This window comes from Asterias rubens, chromosome 14, assembly GCF_902459465.1.
Source record: "Asterias rubens chromosome 14, eAstRub1.3, whole genome shotgun sequence".
In the NCBI taxonomy this organism is placed as follows: domain Eukaryota; kingdom Metazoa; phylum Echinodermata; class Asteroidea; order Forcipulatida; family Asteriidae; genus Asterias; species Asterias rubens.
This window is the reverse complement of record NC_047075.1, coordinates 6,392,409-6,407,696: the sequence shown is the minus strand read 5'-3', so window position 1 is coordinate 6,407,696 and position 15,288 is coordinate 6,392,409. Positions and strand designations below refer to the sequence as shown.

The 15,288-nt window shown below is 37.7% G+C and overlaps 2 protein-coding genes across 6 annotated transcripts in view; one reads left to right on the top strand and one right to left on the bottom strand.

Annotated features, from left to right (window-relative positions):
- Positions 1–9,736, top strand: part of LOC117299371 (TBC1 domain family member 2B-like) — a 51,884-nt gene extending 42,148 nt beyond the window's left edge. The window contains exons 29-30 of the mRNA XM_033782909.1: positions 4,723–4,800; positions 8,977–9,736. Of these exons, the coding sequence (XP_033638800.1) occupies positions 4,723–4,800; positions 8,977–9,105 (207 nt within the window). The 3' untranslated portion in view covers positions 9,106–9,736. The remainder of the gene's footprint in view (positions 1–4,722; positions 4,801–8,976) is intronic.
- Positions 9,737–12,730: 2,994 nt separating this feature from the next.
- On the bottom strand, positions 12,731–15,174 carry LOC117299349. 5 transcript variants are annotated; one of them, XM_033782876.1, is made up of 8 exons: positions 14,799–15,174; positions 14,663–14,696; positions 14,535–14,610; positions 14,322–14,449; positions 14,135–14,287; positions 13,942–14,100; positions 13,755–13,907; positions 12,731–13,720 (listed from the first exon to the last, which is right to left on the bottom strand). In XM_033782876.1, the coding sequence occupies exons 2-8, from the start codon at positions 14,691–14,693 to the stop codon at positions 13,509–13,511; spliced, it is 912 nt and encodes a 303-aa protein (XP_033638767.1). In that variant the 5' UTR covers positions 14,694–14,696; positions 14,799–15,174; the 3' UTR covers positions 12,731–13,508. The 5 variants fall into 5 exon arrangements, with proteins under 5 accessions (XP_033638767.1, XP_033638766.1, XP_033638765.1 ...); XM_033782875.1 differs by having other exon boundaries at positions 14,535–14,617; positions 14,670–14,696; XM_033782874.1 differs by lacking the exon at positions 14,799–15,174 and having other exon boundaries at positions 14,322–14,423; positions 14,509–14,617; positions 14,670–14,740.
- Between the last annotated feature and the right edge of the window lie 114 nt (positions 15,175–15,288).

The following is a 15,288-nucleotide window of genomic DNA, read 5'->3' as shown; positions in this document are numbered from 1 at the left end:
GGCACTTGACACATTTGATAATTACTCAAAATAGTTGTTAGCATAAAAACTTACTCGGTCAAGCATAAGGGAGAGCTGTTGATAGTATAAAACATTGAAAGAAACGGCTCCCTCTGATGTAAGAACATTTTTGAGAAAGAAGTAATTTTCTTCACCATGTAATTTTGCCTGTTTCAAGTATTTTCTGCTATTTTGGACTCGGTAAGCATATACTTTCATTTTGTTATTGTATAATTCTTTGTTGATAATTTTGACAATTGAGGCATTGTAATATTCCTGTGATTCTTCGGAAGTTCATTTGTAAAGTTATATTTGTTGAGATTCTGTCTTGGAAGTTACTTTTCTTAAACATTGGATTGCATTTTTAAAGACCATGTATTTCTTCCTAATTGATAGAACTGTATTTTAATCAAATGTATTTCTTGTTGTTTTATTTACACAGGTATCCTAACGCCATTTTGATTTTAATTTGTAACTTTTCTTTGGCACTGTGTTTGATGGTTTAACTGTGTTTGATGGTTTAACTGTGTTTCAGTTTTAGTTTTAATCGGGTTTAACTGTGTTTCAGTTTTAGTTTTAATCTGGTTTAACTGTGTTTTGTATTTTAGTCAATTGAGTCTCAGTTTAATATCTTGGTTTAGGTTTGACAGGTTTAATTTAAGGTTTATAAGGAAGAAAGTTTAGATCCTGAGTTTGGTCTAGAGGTTTTTATTGTTTAATACTGCTTTTGTTGATTGATTTATAGTCAATAAAGCTATTTTTTATTATTTTTGTTGAGAAACCTACACTTTGAGTCACTGTTGCTATTTTTTTGCATCTCCTCGCGTCTTAGCCCTACCGATCTTGGTTTTTCTCATTTGTTCAAGCGAGTGCCCCCATATTTAGCATTTTTATTTAGCTTTATTCATTCATTTTCTAAGTGTACCCTTTTTCCGGGTTACATTTTTTTGGTGAAGAGTACACTTAGAAAAAGAATGAATAAAGCTAAATAAAAATGCTAACTATGGGGGCACTCGCTTGAACAAATGAGAAAAACCAAGATCGGTAGGGCTAAGACGCGAGGAGATGCAAAAAAATAGGAACAGTGACTCCAAAGTGTAGGTTTCTCAACAAAAATAATAAAAAATAGCTTTATTGACTATAAATCAATCAACAAAAGCAGTATTTAACAATAAAAACCTCTAGACCAAAACGAATGGACTTTGACCTTGCACTTTAAAATTACTCTGTTTGAAACCTCAACTTCAACAAAGGAAACCTATACCAAGAACTATAAAAAAACTCAACTAAACCAAAACTAAAATACAAACACAGTGCCTGAGAAAAGTTACAAATTAAAATCAAAATGGCTTTAGGATACCGAGTCCAAAATAGCAGAAAATACTTGAAACAGGCAAAATTACATGATGAAGAAAATCAAAACTTGAAGAAGAGAGCTAAGAACACATGTGCTCCCTGCGCTGCCAGGCTGCTATCTGATTATAATTATAAGCTATGCTACAATGCACTGGATGGGTGACTACACTACCAAAGGATTAAGAAACTGTTTACCAACATGTAACAAAAGACTTCTAAGAAATAACAACCTACATGTACAGGGGTGCAATAAAACAGCTGAAGGGACAATGTAAACAGGAAAAGCAATTAACTAGAACCTGGAATTAACTAACTTGAATAATAATACAATGAATTTTCTACCCCTACTACACATATGATGAGAAGACTGGTCTTTGACAATTACCAAACGTGTCCAGTGTCTGTAAACTTGATGCTGAAGACTGAATGACAAATGATGGCATTTTATTCAATATTGAAAAGGTTTGACTTGAGTGATTAATTCCTCAGTGATGCCAAACCTTTCAAGGTTTGACTTGAGTGATTAATTCCTCAGTGATGCCAAACCTTTCAAGGTTTGACTTGAGTGATTAATTCCTCAGTGATGCCAAACCTTTCAAGGTTTGACTTGAGTGATTAATTCCTCAGTGATGCCAAACCTTTCAAGGTTTGACTTGAGTGATTAATTCCTCAGTGATGCCAAACCTTTCAAGGTTTGACTTGAGTGATTAATTCCTCAGTGATGCCAAACCTTTCAAGGTTTGACTTGAGTGATTAATTCCTCAGTGATGCCAAACCTTTCAAGGTTTGACTTGAGTGATTAATTCCTCAGTGATGCCAAACCTTTCAAGGTTTGACTTGAGTGATTAATTCCTCAGTGATGCCAAACCTTTCAAGGTTTGACTTGAGTGATTAATTCCTCAGTGATGCCAAACCTTTCAAGGTTTGACTTGAGTGATTAATTCCTCAGTGATGCCAAACCTTTCAAGGTTTGACTTGAGTGATTAATTCCTCAGTGATGCCAAACCTTTCAAGGTTTGACTTGAGTGATTAATTCCTCAGTGATGCCAAACCTTTCAAGGTTTGACTTGAGTGATTAATTCCTCAGTGTTGCCAAACCTTTCAAGGTTTGACTTGAGTGATTAATTCCTCAGTGATGCCAAACCTTTCAAGGTTTGACTTGAGTGATTAATTCCTCAGTGATGCCAAACCTTTCAAGGTTTGACTTGAGTGATTAATTCCTCAGTGATGCCAAACCTTTCAAGGTTTGACTTGAGTGATTAATTCCTCAGTGATGCCAAACCTTTCAAGGTTTGACTTGAGTGATTAATTCCTCAGTGATGCCAAACCTTTCAAGGTTTGACTTGAGTGATTAATTCCTCAGTGATGCCAAACCTTTCAAGGTTTGACTTGAGTGATTAATTCCTCAGTGATGCCAAACCTTTCAAGGTTTGACTTGAGTGATTAATTCCTCAGTGTTGCCAAACCTTTCAAGGTTTGACTTGAGTGATTAATTCCTCAGTGATGCCAAACCTTTCAAGGTTTGACTTGAGTGATTAATTCCTCAGTGATGCCAAACCTTTCAAGGTTTGACTTGAGTGATTAATTCCTCAGTGATGCCAAACCTTTCAAGGTTTGACTTGAGTGATTAATTCCTCAGTGTTGCCAAACCTTTCAAGGTTTGACTTGAGTGATTAATTCCTCAGTGATGCCAAACCTTTCAAGGTTTGACTTGAGTGATTAATTCCTCAGTGATGCCAAACCTTTCAAGGTTTGACTTGAGTGATTAATTCCTCAGTGATGCCAAACCTTTCAAGGTTTGACTTGAGTGATTAATTCCTCAGTGATGCCAAACCTTTCAAGGTTTGACTTGAGTGATTAATTCCTCAGTGATGCCAAACCTTTCAAGGTTTGACTTGAGTGATTAATTCCTCAGTGATGCCAAACCTTTCAAGGTTTGACTTGAGTGATTAATTCCTCAGTGATGCCAAACCTTTCAAGGTTTGACTTGAGTGATTAATTCCTCAGTGTTGCCAAACCTTTCAAGGTTTGACTTGAGTGATTAATTCCTCAGTGATGCCAAACCTTTCAAGGTTTGACTTGAGTGATTAATTCCTCAGTGATGCCAAACCTTTCAAGGTTTGACTTGAGTGATTAATTCCTCAGTGATGCCAAACCTTTCAAGGTTTGACTTGAGTGATTAATTCCTCAGTGTTGCCAAACCTTTCAAGGTTTGACTTGAGTGATTAATTCCTCAGTGATGCCAAACCTTTCAAGGTTTGACTTGAATGATTAATTCCTCAGTGATGCCAAACCTTTCAAGGTTTGACTTGAGTGATTAATTCCTCAGTGATGCCAAACCTTTCAAGGTTTGACTTGAGTGATTAATTCCTCAGTGATGCCAAACCTTTCAAGGTTTGACTTGAGTGATTAATTCCTCAGTGATGCCAAACCTTTCAAGGTTTGACTTGAGTGATTAATTCCTCAGTGATGCCAAACCTTTCAAGGTTTGACTTGAGTGATTAATTCCTCAGTGATGCCAAACCTTTCAAGGTTTGACTTGAGTGATTAATTCCTCAGTGATGCCAAACCTTTCAAGGTTTGACTTGAGTGATTAATTCCTCAGTGATGCCAAACCTTTCAAGGTTTGACTTGAGTGATTAATTCCTCAGTGATGCCAAACCTTTCAAGGTGTTGTCATTTGTCAAACCTGTAGTAGCCTCTACTTCAATTGTCAAAGGTTTTACATGTAAGTGCCTTCTAGGATAGTTCCCACTTGACTTTACACATTGCAAAGTCGACCATTTAAAGGGAAATTAAATGATTTTTTTTCTGCCTGACTGCGTTATGTGTAAATACTGTGCGCAGTGGTGTTTAATCAAATTTCTTGTATGATTGGTCGATGAAACACTTGGCTAGGTAGAGAAGTTTCCTGTTTAAACAGCAATGATGGAGAACTACATGATGTACCTATTGGTTGTTATTTGCACTCTAAGACTTTGGTGTTGTTTTTATTATTATGAATTCGTTTTGATTTCAAGTCCAAAACCTGGGGCGGATTGCACTAAGCGGTCGTACAATGTACATAAACCAGTCTACTTTACATGTATGTGCTATAGCCGGCTATGAAATAAACAGTCTTTATTATAGACTGTCTAAGGCAGATAGTCGGCTATAACTGACTGGCTATAACTGCCGACTAAAGACCGTTTTATTGCAATCTGCCCCTGATGTTTGAAAGCAGTGATCACACATATAGAATGGCATTTGTGTCTATTTTCTCATGACACTAATGGCCGATTGGTTCACATATTGTGCAAAAGGCAGTAGTAGGTACCTCATACGTGTAGTAAAATAATGACATGTTTTTGTTCTTGTTTTTGGCAGATTGCGTTTCATGAGTTAAATCCATTTCCAAGGAGACATATTAATAATAAGCGAGCTCTACACCGAGCACAAGTCAAGGTGAGTTGCATTCTAAGAATCATGTACATATTAATCACTTGACATTAACAAATGTATTCACCGTGCCAATTTGCAACATCATTTACAACTGTTGGAATAATTTGTTTGGGGATTTGTCGTTGTCTCATTGCTAAACCAAGTAAAATGCAGCAGGATCAGTCACCATGTACAAACAGCCCTTGGCCAAATAACCATGGTATGCTGTACTGAAAACAATGGTAACCAATGGTGGCAGCCTATCCAACCCTTGTAATTCTCGTCTGTACAACAAATGGGAATTGCACAGTAACTCCTAGAGAAAAGGAGATTTTGAGAGTGACTTCCAGCACCGACTTCTCAAACCATTGGAGTTACATTACTAGTCTGCTAACACCTACAATGAACAATTATTGACCTACATGTATGTAATCCACCTCGACTTGACATCATCTTCCTAGACTTCAGCAAGGCTTTCGACCTCATGCCTCACCACATTCTTCTTAACAAGCTGGCTCGTAACTTTAACATTCGTGGCCCCACGTGGAACTGGCTGAAGTCCTTTCTCACTAATCGACAACAGCGAGTTACCTACCGTGGAAGCGTCTCTTCTTGGGCACCAGTAGCATCTGGAGTTCCTCAGGGAAGTGTCCTCGGTCCGCTTCTCTTCAACCTTTTCATAAGTGACATCTCGAAAAACCTATCTGCAACCTCTCTTCTTTTTGCTTGATGACATCCTCATTTACTGGCCAATCAAAACTCCAGCTGATGAACAATCTCTACAGTCTGACCTTTCTATGCTCAATCAATGGAGCACAGAAAATGGTATGAGGATCAACAAAGACAAATCAAAAGTGATGCATATGTCTCGCTGCAGAACTCCCAACGACGAGCATCTTCCTCTTTACACACTCCAAGGTAGTGCTCTTGGTGTTGTATCTTCATATAAATACCTCGGGATAACTGTTAACAACAAGTTGAACTGGAACGATCATGTCAATACTATTGTATCAAAAGCAAACAAAACTCTTGGTTTCATTTGGCAGATTGCTGGGGGGTCATCTTCACATGCTCTTCGGTGCCTTTACATATCGCTAGTTCTGCCTATCTTACAGTATGGATTACCAGCCTGGTACCCATACACTGCCACTTTATCAGCAAAGTTAGAAGGGGTGCAACGTAGGGCAAGCAGAATGTGTTTGAAGCAACGGCGAGGTGACATGCCTTATGAGGAACGGTTAAAAACACTCAACTGGATGAGCCTTCCTTACAGGAGACAGCAGCACATCATTGTTTTCACCATTAAGTCTTTGTTTGGACTTATTGACTGTGATGCCATAAAGTGTAACACTATAATCAACACCCGCCATTTAGACTTGACCACATTTCACCACCACTATGCCAGAACTCAAGCTCTTAAGTACACGCCAATTCATTCATTTCCTCGGTTATGGAGCAACTTGCCGTCATACTTAAAAGACTCACTTATCCTGGATACTTTGAATGTTTTTTGTAACAAATTATCTATTTACTATCATGACCTTCAATCCCAACAAACCTACTAGTTTTTTGTTTGTTTTTGTTTTGTTTTTAGATCCGTTTATTTTCCTTTCATCTTGTTTATATTGGTTTTTATTTGTTTATTTATTTTCTTATTTATTTATTTATTTATTTATTTATTTATTTATTTATTTATTTATTTATTTATTTATTTATTTATTCATTTGTTTGTTTGTTTGTTTGTTTGTTTGTTTGTTTGTTTGTTTGTTTGTTTGTTTGTTTGTTTGTTTGTTTGTTTATTTATTTATTTATTTATTTATTTATTTATTTATTTATTTATTTATTTATTTATTTATTACTTTATTTATTAATTGATTGTTGATTGTTTGATATATTTATCTATTTATATTTATTTATTTATATTTATTAATCCATTATTTATTTTTTGGGATATATTTATGTTGAAAAGAGCTCATTTCCGTTGCGTGTGTTGTTATTTTATTTTTTGTTATTTATTCATTTACTGATTCACCTATTTGTTTAGCCATATATTGAATTTTCGTTGTTGTTTTGTTGTTTTGTTGTTTTTATTGCTTTATTCATATTTAATTATCTGTTTATTGATGTAAGAGTTCAAGTGGAAAAGGTGATTGCTTGATTAACTTTTTCGTTGATTGACCTATTTTTTGTTAAATCCATCCCTTTATTGAATTATTTGTTGCTTTATCTCTTTTTTACATGTACTTTTCTAATTATTTATTCATTCATTTGTTAATACTTTTTATTTATTTGTTTTAATTAACTATTTATTTGTTTATTTATTTATTTGCTATTTGCTTGTCTAATTTCTGGTTTTGGGTTGTTATTTTAATTTGTGCTTTGTGTAAACAGATTATTTATATTAGTACATGTATTTATTTCAAATTATTATTATTTTCCAAAGAGAGTATTTTATATAGTGTGTTTGCTTCCCTATGTGACTGGATTAACAGGCTTTCGAGCTACAGTGTTTAATTATACTTTTGTTGATCCTGGCCATCACATTAGGGTTGTTTTTATAATTTCCTGTGCCCTTATTGTTTTTCTTGCTTTGTATTTACTTTTGTACATGTACTTATAATTACCTATTTGACATACTGTCTGCTTGTATTTGTAATTGTTTATTGGCCAAATAAAGAATAAGAATAAGAATAAGTGATTGATTAAAAGAGTTGACAGTCTTTTTTTAGGCAGCGATTTCTTTACTTTTATTTATTTAAAACTTTGACAACCAAGTGCATTAGCCTTTTGAGGTATAGTGGACACTGTATGAGTACACTGTTTGGTTTGGGTGCATACAGAAAACTTACGCAAACCAGTGTTATACCTATCTCAAAATGGCTGATTTACATGTCCAGGGTTGTAACGTTTGTGTGATTGTGTACATGTAGACTATTAGAGTTTTTATAACAGATTTTATATACAGAGTTTATAAACAGAGTTTATATACAGATCCTTGTTATTTGATTGGTGGAACTTACTTCACGTGACATTCACTATTACTCCCATCCGCACCGGCGATCAAAAAGACCTATTCACCCATGGGGAACAGCATTTCCCATTCAACAGTTAGGGTCATCCTTGACCCCAATGTTTTTGAACAGTACAGCGCCCCCGTGTCGCTGCTAAAATAAAGGAGCACCTGTGCAAAAGGTTATGATCCGATTGCTTTTAAATTTGTGCATTGTACCAGCGCTATATGATTTTTGGCTGTCAAACAAACAGATTTTTCATAATGTTATACTTTCAAGAAACATCAAATGACAAGGATCTATATGTCAGTTATATAAAACAAATATTGAGTGGCTTTAATTCGTGGAATGGAAGGAGTATTATCGCTCGGTAAAATTTGGACTGTTCCATTTTACTCGACGTCGCCTCGTCAGTCCAAATTTTACCTTGCGATAATATTCCTCCCATTCCACTCAGAGCCACTCAATATTTGTATAAAATTTCCCTGTAAAACATAGAAATAGTATAAAACTATAAAAGTATAGAAATATTGACTGCTATTTAGGGGCACAGTTAAAATTATAGGCCCTCGGTGATGTCAAAACCATGGCTTCGCATCTGGCATAGCCATGGGTTTGGACATCACAGTCGGCCTAAAATTTTAACTGTGCACTGATTATTAAGCAGTCAATATTTCTTTTATACATGTATATCGAATAAAGATTCTTTTAGTCAACAAACCTCGACTACCATGACACAGAATGCTAGTCTTACATACAGTACACAGAGCGACCTATTTGCTACCGTTATTTTCAGGGCGGGCACAGTCAATTAACTACATGTATGCCCCGGGCATAGTTAATTACATGTATGACGTTATCTTGACAGAAAAATGGGGCCCAGCTATTTTAATGACTCCATTTTTAATCAGTCAGATAAGATGATTCTATATATGTTGGTCAGTGGGTTTCAGTATGAGTCCATTGTGGTTTATTATGTACATGTAGTTCTGATTATAATTAGTATATTGTAGTTCCAGTAGTCTATTTATGATTGTGAATTATTAATATTTCCTGTATTGCATGTATGCAAAATTAATTTCCTCCATGGTAGGACCAATAACAAATGAATTGAATTGAGTTGAATATGAGGTATAATACAATATTAAATATAATAACCCTTTGGTTCCATTGTGGATTGATCACACAGCAACAACTGGAAGAACTAGAGAAGATGAGAGACGAGTTTGTGCCCCAACGTACACCGTCAACAGAGGGCGCTGACAGTGATGATGATGAAGATTACGATACCGTAGAGGCTTTGGGCGGCAAGCAGTAAGAAGGTTGTTACTACTTTTAATTTACATCTCTGACTGTCCTACTTTTTGAAGTCTATTAGGAAGTAAGTGAAGCTAAGTTTGATAAGAATTAGAGTAAAGTAGAAGTTTGCGGTAACACCATGTAATCACTAAATGAGTTGGGTGATTCTGAAAAGAACCGTTGGATTCAACTCGACGTTTCGATCAGTATGCTCTGATCGTCTTCTAGAGAAAGCTGGATTCTGATGCTGCTCAAGACGCATGCTGCAGGACCACCCCAACTCATCATTACAGGTGTTACCGCAAACCTGTACTATAATTATCGAATTTTCACCATGCAAAGTTTCAAATCCTACCTAATAATCAGAGTGTTGGAAGAAAGCTGACTGTTTTATGAACCCAAATCACCAAATACAAAACTAAATTAAAGTACTATAAGTAAGTCAGTTTATACATGGTGCATGTACCTTCAGAGAAATGGTTCATAAACAGAGTACGTTAGAAAGTTAATTTACTTTTTTTGTTGACACTACAATCAAAAATTCTCAGAAGCACATTTATCTTAACTTCAAAATTTTCCTACAATTGAAATTTCGATCTTTTATATCAAATTAAACTGCGCCAATAAAGTATCTAAACACTTACAAATGGTCAGATATATCGGAACCTGAAACAGTATGCCAAAAAATAATTATTCATTTCGAGTCACCGTTAATTTCTGCACATTTTGACACATCTTGTGTTGCGCTACGATGTTGTATGGTGGATTTACGGGCACTTGAGTGGCTTAAGGTCGAATTTCAAAAGTTGCAAAAGCCCCTATTCAAGCTAAATCGTTGCATTGTGACGAGTAAGATCGGCGTTTCTTTTGCTCGCCTTTTATAAATGATGTTTTTTTGGTCGCGTTTTGGATAAATCGGTTGAGATGAACATACTCACCAATAATTGTCAGTAACCAAGCAAAGGGGTCAAAGATGGGAGGCATACAACAATGGTAAGACAGGGAAAGGTGTTTCAAGATAACAGGAAAGATGGCTCAAACGACCAAACAGGAAAGAGGACGGATCGTTGGTTTGATAGAAGCCGGTACGTCGATGCGAGCTGCAGCTCATCAGGTAAAAACGTCACCAGCGACGGTCAGTAAATGGTGGAATCGCTTCCAAGCTCAGGGAAATGTGGACAACCTGCCAAGGAGTGGCCGTCCGAGGGTGACTTCTGCAGCAGAAGAAGAAAGTGAACAAGTCCATAAAGCCTGACACCACTCTCGAGGGGTTTGCGACGCATCCTGATCAGGAAATGGCAGGGGATTGACCAGGGACAGATCAGAGGTCTCATTGAGAGTATGAGAAGACGACTCCTTGCTGTTCAGGACAGTGATGGAGGACACACCAAGAATGGAGGACAGGATAACAGCAGTTTTAGAGTTAAAGATAGGGCAATTAATTTCATGGTCATGTAAACGAAACGAGTTTGTGTCTTTTGTCTTGATTTTGTCTGAGTGTGATGCTTATGTGAGTTCCCTTTTGGAATTGGGGTGAATAGGGGCTTTTGCAACTTTTGAAATTTGACCTTAAGCCACTCAAGTGTCTATAAATCCACCAAACAACATCGTAGCGCAACACAAGATGTGTCAAAACGTGCAGAAATTAACGGTGAATAGAAACGAACAATTAAATTTTTGTATACTATTTCAGGTTCCGATAAATCTGACCATTTGTAAGTGTTTAGATACTTTATTGGCACAGTTTAGTCACATGCATACGTGTACATGGTGTACATTACAGGCTCAAAATCCCTGATATGGCAGGAACCATTGGTAGCTGTTTCTCACATTAAAGATTCTATGTCAGATTTTTGGCCGATTTGACCCAAAAATTTTGAATTAAAATTTAATAGGTTTTTTGATGGGGGTCGAGAAAGTTACAAGCTTTCATTTCAGCCGTTGCTCACAAAAGTCCGCCAAGTATAGCAGTGAAATAAAGTGCTCAAAATAAGTTTTTATCGGGATCCCGACAAGATATCACACGACCAATTCTTATGTGTTTTATAAGAAACGTTTAAAAAATGTTGTCATGGTTCCTGACCACTAAAAAGTAAAACTTTTTTTGTTAGAGCGGGTGATACTCTTTGAAATACAATTTACTCAAAAAATCTATTTTTTAATGTTTGGGGCCAAAAATCTGACATAGCATCTGTAAGTAGGATGTCCTAATTGTGGAAATGTTCATGTTCAAGTATAAATCTACTTACAGGAAAAGTATACCCTTGGTCTTTGACTGTTTGATTGTTTTAATTCTTGATAAGTATACAATAAAACTAATCGTAAACTAAAACTTAAGGTCATGTTTTTGAGTTATTGCCAAAAATCCAGAATGATTTTGTCAACACAAAAATAATTGGTTAAAGGAATAGACAATCTGAGAAGAGTTACTGCAAAACCGCTTCTCAGATTCACATTTTTGAAAAATAAACTTATATAATTAGTTGTTCATAACCACTTTACTTTGAAAGGAAATTATTTTCAAATTGGTTTTTTACTTTCAAAAACTACTGTACATGTATGTTAATTTATGCAAACATGTGTACGCTAAAATGCCAATACCTAAATATTGAACTGATTATAATATGGCAATAAGTATCCAGACAAAGTTGAAAAACAGGAACAATATGACAGGTTTAGTGAGCTACTATTTGTAAGTGTTTTATAAGTGTACGGTATGTATTAAGTCAATGCGACTATGACTGCTTTAAAAGCAGATGTCAATAACAGCATGGATAATCCCCTGGACACAGTGATGTAACAATCTACACCCACTCCACACTGTTGCCATCATCTACAATTTTGTAGAATGTTCAAGATTATTGGGGGGTAAACATTCACTGTAGAAAGACCCTGCGCAGTGCGCAGCACAAATACACGCATGTCCGCCAATTTATGTGTCAAAACGTGCACACAAGGACTCCCCAAAAAGTGCAGAGACGGTGTGTAAACATTTGTACCATCATTTTGTGCATATTTTGACACCAAAATGGCGGACAGGAGATGTCTGTGTACGTATGTGCTGCGCATAGTGTCTGTTTGATACGCTTGCCCAGTGACAAAAAAGTTCATGTTAAAAGCATATTTCAATGCTCATGAAACTGTAGATAAAGGTAATGAAATATGCTACATTGTAATTGAGATTTCTTCCATAGTTTGTGTTTTCTATAAACCCGAAGCCCTACACACACATTGTACCTCTCCCCTCCTACCCAAAAGTCCTATGTTTATTTTATAAGGTGCTTGTAGAAACAATAATAAATGCTACAATAGAAGTGCTAGTTATTCAATATTTGATTATGGCATTGGTTTATTTTTTTAATCAGTAACTTAAAGATGCGTCACCCAAATGTTGCTTAACATTTGAACATTTAAAATGTTGTTTACATGTCATACTTTCAGGTAAGTTCTTCATTGTGGTGTTAATGCACTGTGAGCCTAGCCCACTTCACACATCCTGGCTCCACCGATTACCAGAAACATGTGGGAGTTGCATTCAGCTTATTTTTCTCTAATAATTTATGCATAGACCTTATCGCAAATACCAATGTGCAGGCGCAGACTGTTGAATGAGGTGCATTGTGGGATATATATGGATCAAATTTGGATACCAGCAAGACCACAATGCACCTAATTCCAAGCTTTACGCGCGCGCCACGGTATTTGCGAAAAGGTCTATTGGCTACTACTAGTTTACTATGAAATTAATATGTTCTTTTTATGCAAGTTCCATGGAACCTCTTTATACACATACGTGTAGTTACCGTTTCTTCCTTGAGTGATGCATTTCTACTAGACCATGTGACCATGTGAACTTGGTTTACAGTAATTGTGACCTTGTACTTTTCTTTTGGCTAGTCTGGCAGGCAAGATACTGCACTGGTCATATGGGAAAGTTGGCATTTCGTGACAAAATGTCCACATAAACCCAGTAGTTGTGAAAGTAAAAGCTGGACTAGTTTTGAGATGCCCTTTTTATTATATCAAAAGTTGATGAGAACTGGGCAGTGCAATCTCAACTAATATAATATTTGATGTTTTCTTCCATTGAGCTGTGTACAAATCGTGCCTGCAGGAAGTCCAGGCTTGGTGGTTCTTTGGTAAACATGTGATGTCACAGGTCACATCATTTTTATTGCAATCATGAAATACATTTCAAGCTAAACATACAGTATTAATCATGTACATTATGAATACCACAGTTATACAAATAGTTCAACTTTCCTTCAAATTATTTTGTAATTTAGTAATATAGCCATACAAACGTATTTTGTTTGAACTATTTTGTGGCAATTGTGTGTAATAAAACACATTTGAATTGTTATTATTGGCGTAGTGTGGTCATGATTCTGTCTGTCTGAAGTGATGATACAGCAACTTCATTTATTCTGGTTGTTGAGCCAAGGACTCTAAAAAAGTGAGCTTAACCCTCCGATGGCCTACCTGTCTGCAGCCAGTAAACCAAAAATACATTTTAGTTAAATTTCCAGCAAAAAAGTGAAACCCTTTAGGTTCCATCCTCAGACAGAGCCGATTGACATGGCCAATGACCCTTTGGGCAGTAGGGGGCCTATGACAGACCCGATTGACATGGCCTATGACCCTTTGGGCAGTATGACTGATGATGGCCTATGACCCTTTGGGCAGTAGGGGGCCTATGACAGAGCCGATTGACATGGCCTATGACCCTTTGGGCAGTAGGGGGCCTATGACAGACCCGATTGATATGGCCTATGACCCTTTGGGCAGTAGGGGGCCTATGACAGAGCCGATTGACATGGCCTATGACCCTTTGGGCAGTATGACTGATCATGGCCTATGACCCTTTGGGCAGTAGGGGGCCTATGACAGAGCCGATTGACATGGCCTATGACCCTTTGGGCAGTAGGGGGCCTACATGTATGACAGACCCGATTGACATGGCCTATGATCCTTTGGGCAGTAGGGGGCCTATGACAGACCCGATTGACATGGCCTATGACCCTTTGGGCAGTATGACTGATCATGGCCTATGACCCTTTGGGCAGTAGGGGGCCTATGACAGAGCCGATTGACATGGCCTATGACCCTTTGGGCAGTAGGGGGCCTATGACAGACCCGATTGACATGGCCTATGACCCTTTGGGCAGTAGGGGGCCTATGACAGACCCGATTGACATGGCCTATGACCCTTTGGGCAGTATGACTGATCATGGCCTATGACCCTTTGGGCAGTAGGGGGCCTATGACAGAGCCGATTGACATGGCCTATGACCCTTTGGGCAGTAGGGGGCCTATGACAGACCCGATTGACATGGCCTATGACCCTTTGGGCAGTAGGGGGCCTATGACCGTTCCGATTGACATGGCCTATGACCCTTTGGGCAGTATGACTGATCATGGCCTATGACCCTTTGGGCAGTAGGGGGCCTATGACAGAGCCGATTGACATGGCCTATGACCCTTTGGGCAGTAGGGGGCCTATGACAGACCCGATTGACATGGCCTATGACCCTTTGGGCAGTAGGGGGGCCTATGACAGACCCGATTGACATGGCCTATGACCCTTTGGGCAGTATGACTGATCATGGCCTATGACCCTTTGGGCAGTAGGGGGCCTATGACAGAGCAGATTGACATGGCCTATGACCCTTTGGGCAGTAGGGGGCCTATGACAGACCCGATTGACATGGCCTATGACCCTTTGGGCAGTAGGGGGCCTATGACAGAGCCGATTGACATGGCCTATGACCCTTTGGGCAGTAGGGGGCCTATGACAGACCCGATTGACATGGCCTATGACTCTTAGGGCAGTAGGGGGCCTATGACTGATCATGGAATCAAAATAACCGGTTAGGAAACACTTTCTACATGGACATACATTTGTAGGCTTGTGCACAAAAATACTGCAGTTTTAGTGTAAACACATACATGTACTAGTTATCATTAAAAATGATTTTGTTTTGTTAAAGCCGTTCGACCCTTTCGGGTAAACAGTACTGTTCAAGGCCCACACTTCGTGTATTTAAACTTCTATAAAAAATAACAAACCTGTGAACATTTAGGCTCAATTGGTCATCGGAGTCAGGAGAAAATAACAGGAAAACCCACCCTTGTATCCGCACTTTTCGCCGTGTCATGACGTGTGTTTTAAATAAATCCATAATTCTCGAATGAGAATGAA

Excerpts from the sequence above, each read along its gene's own strand:
- LOC117299349 (XM_033782876.1), bottom strand. The coding sequence starts at position 14,693 with ATGATCAGTCATACTGCCCAAAGGGTCATAG. Across the intron at positions 14,611-14,662 it reads TACTGCCCAAAGGGTCATAG|GCCATGTCAATCGGGTCTGT; the intron begins GCCATGTCAATC and ends AAAGGGTCATAG. Across the intron at positions 13,721-13,754 it reads TACTGCCCAAAGGGTCATAG|GCCATGTCAATCGGGTCTGT; the intron begins GCCATCATCAGT and ends AAAGGGTCATAG.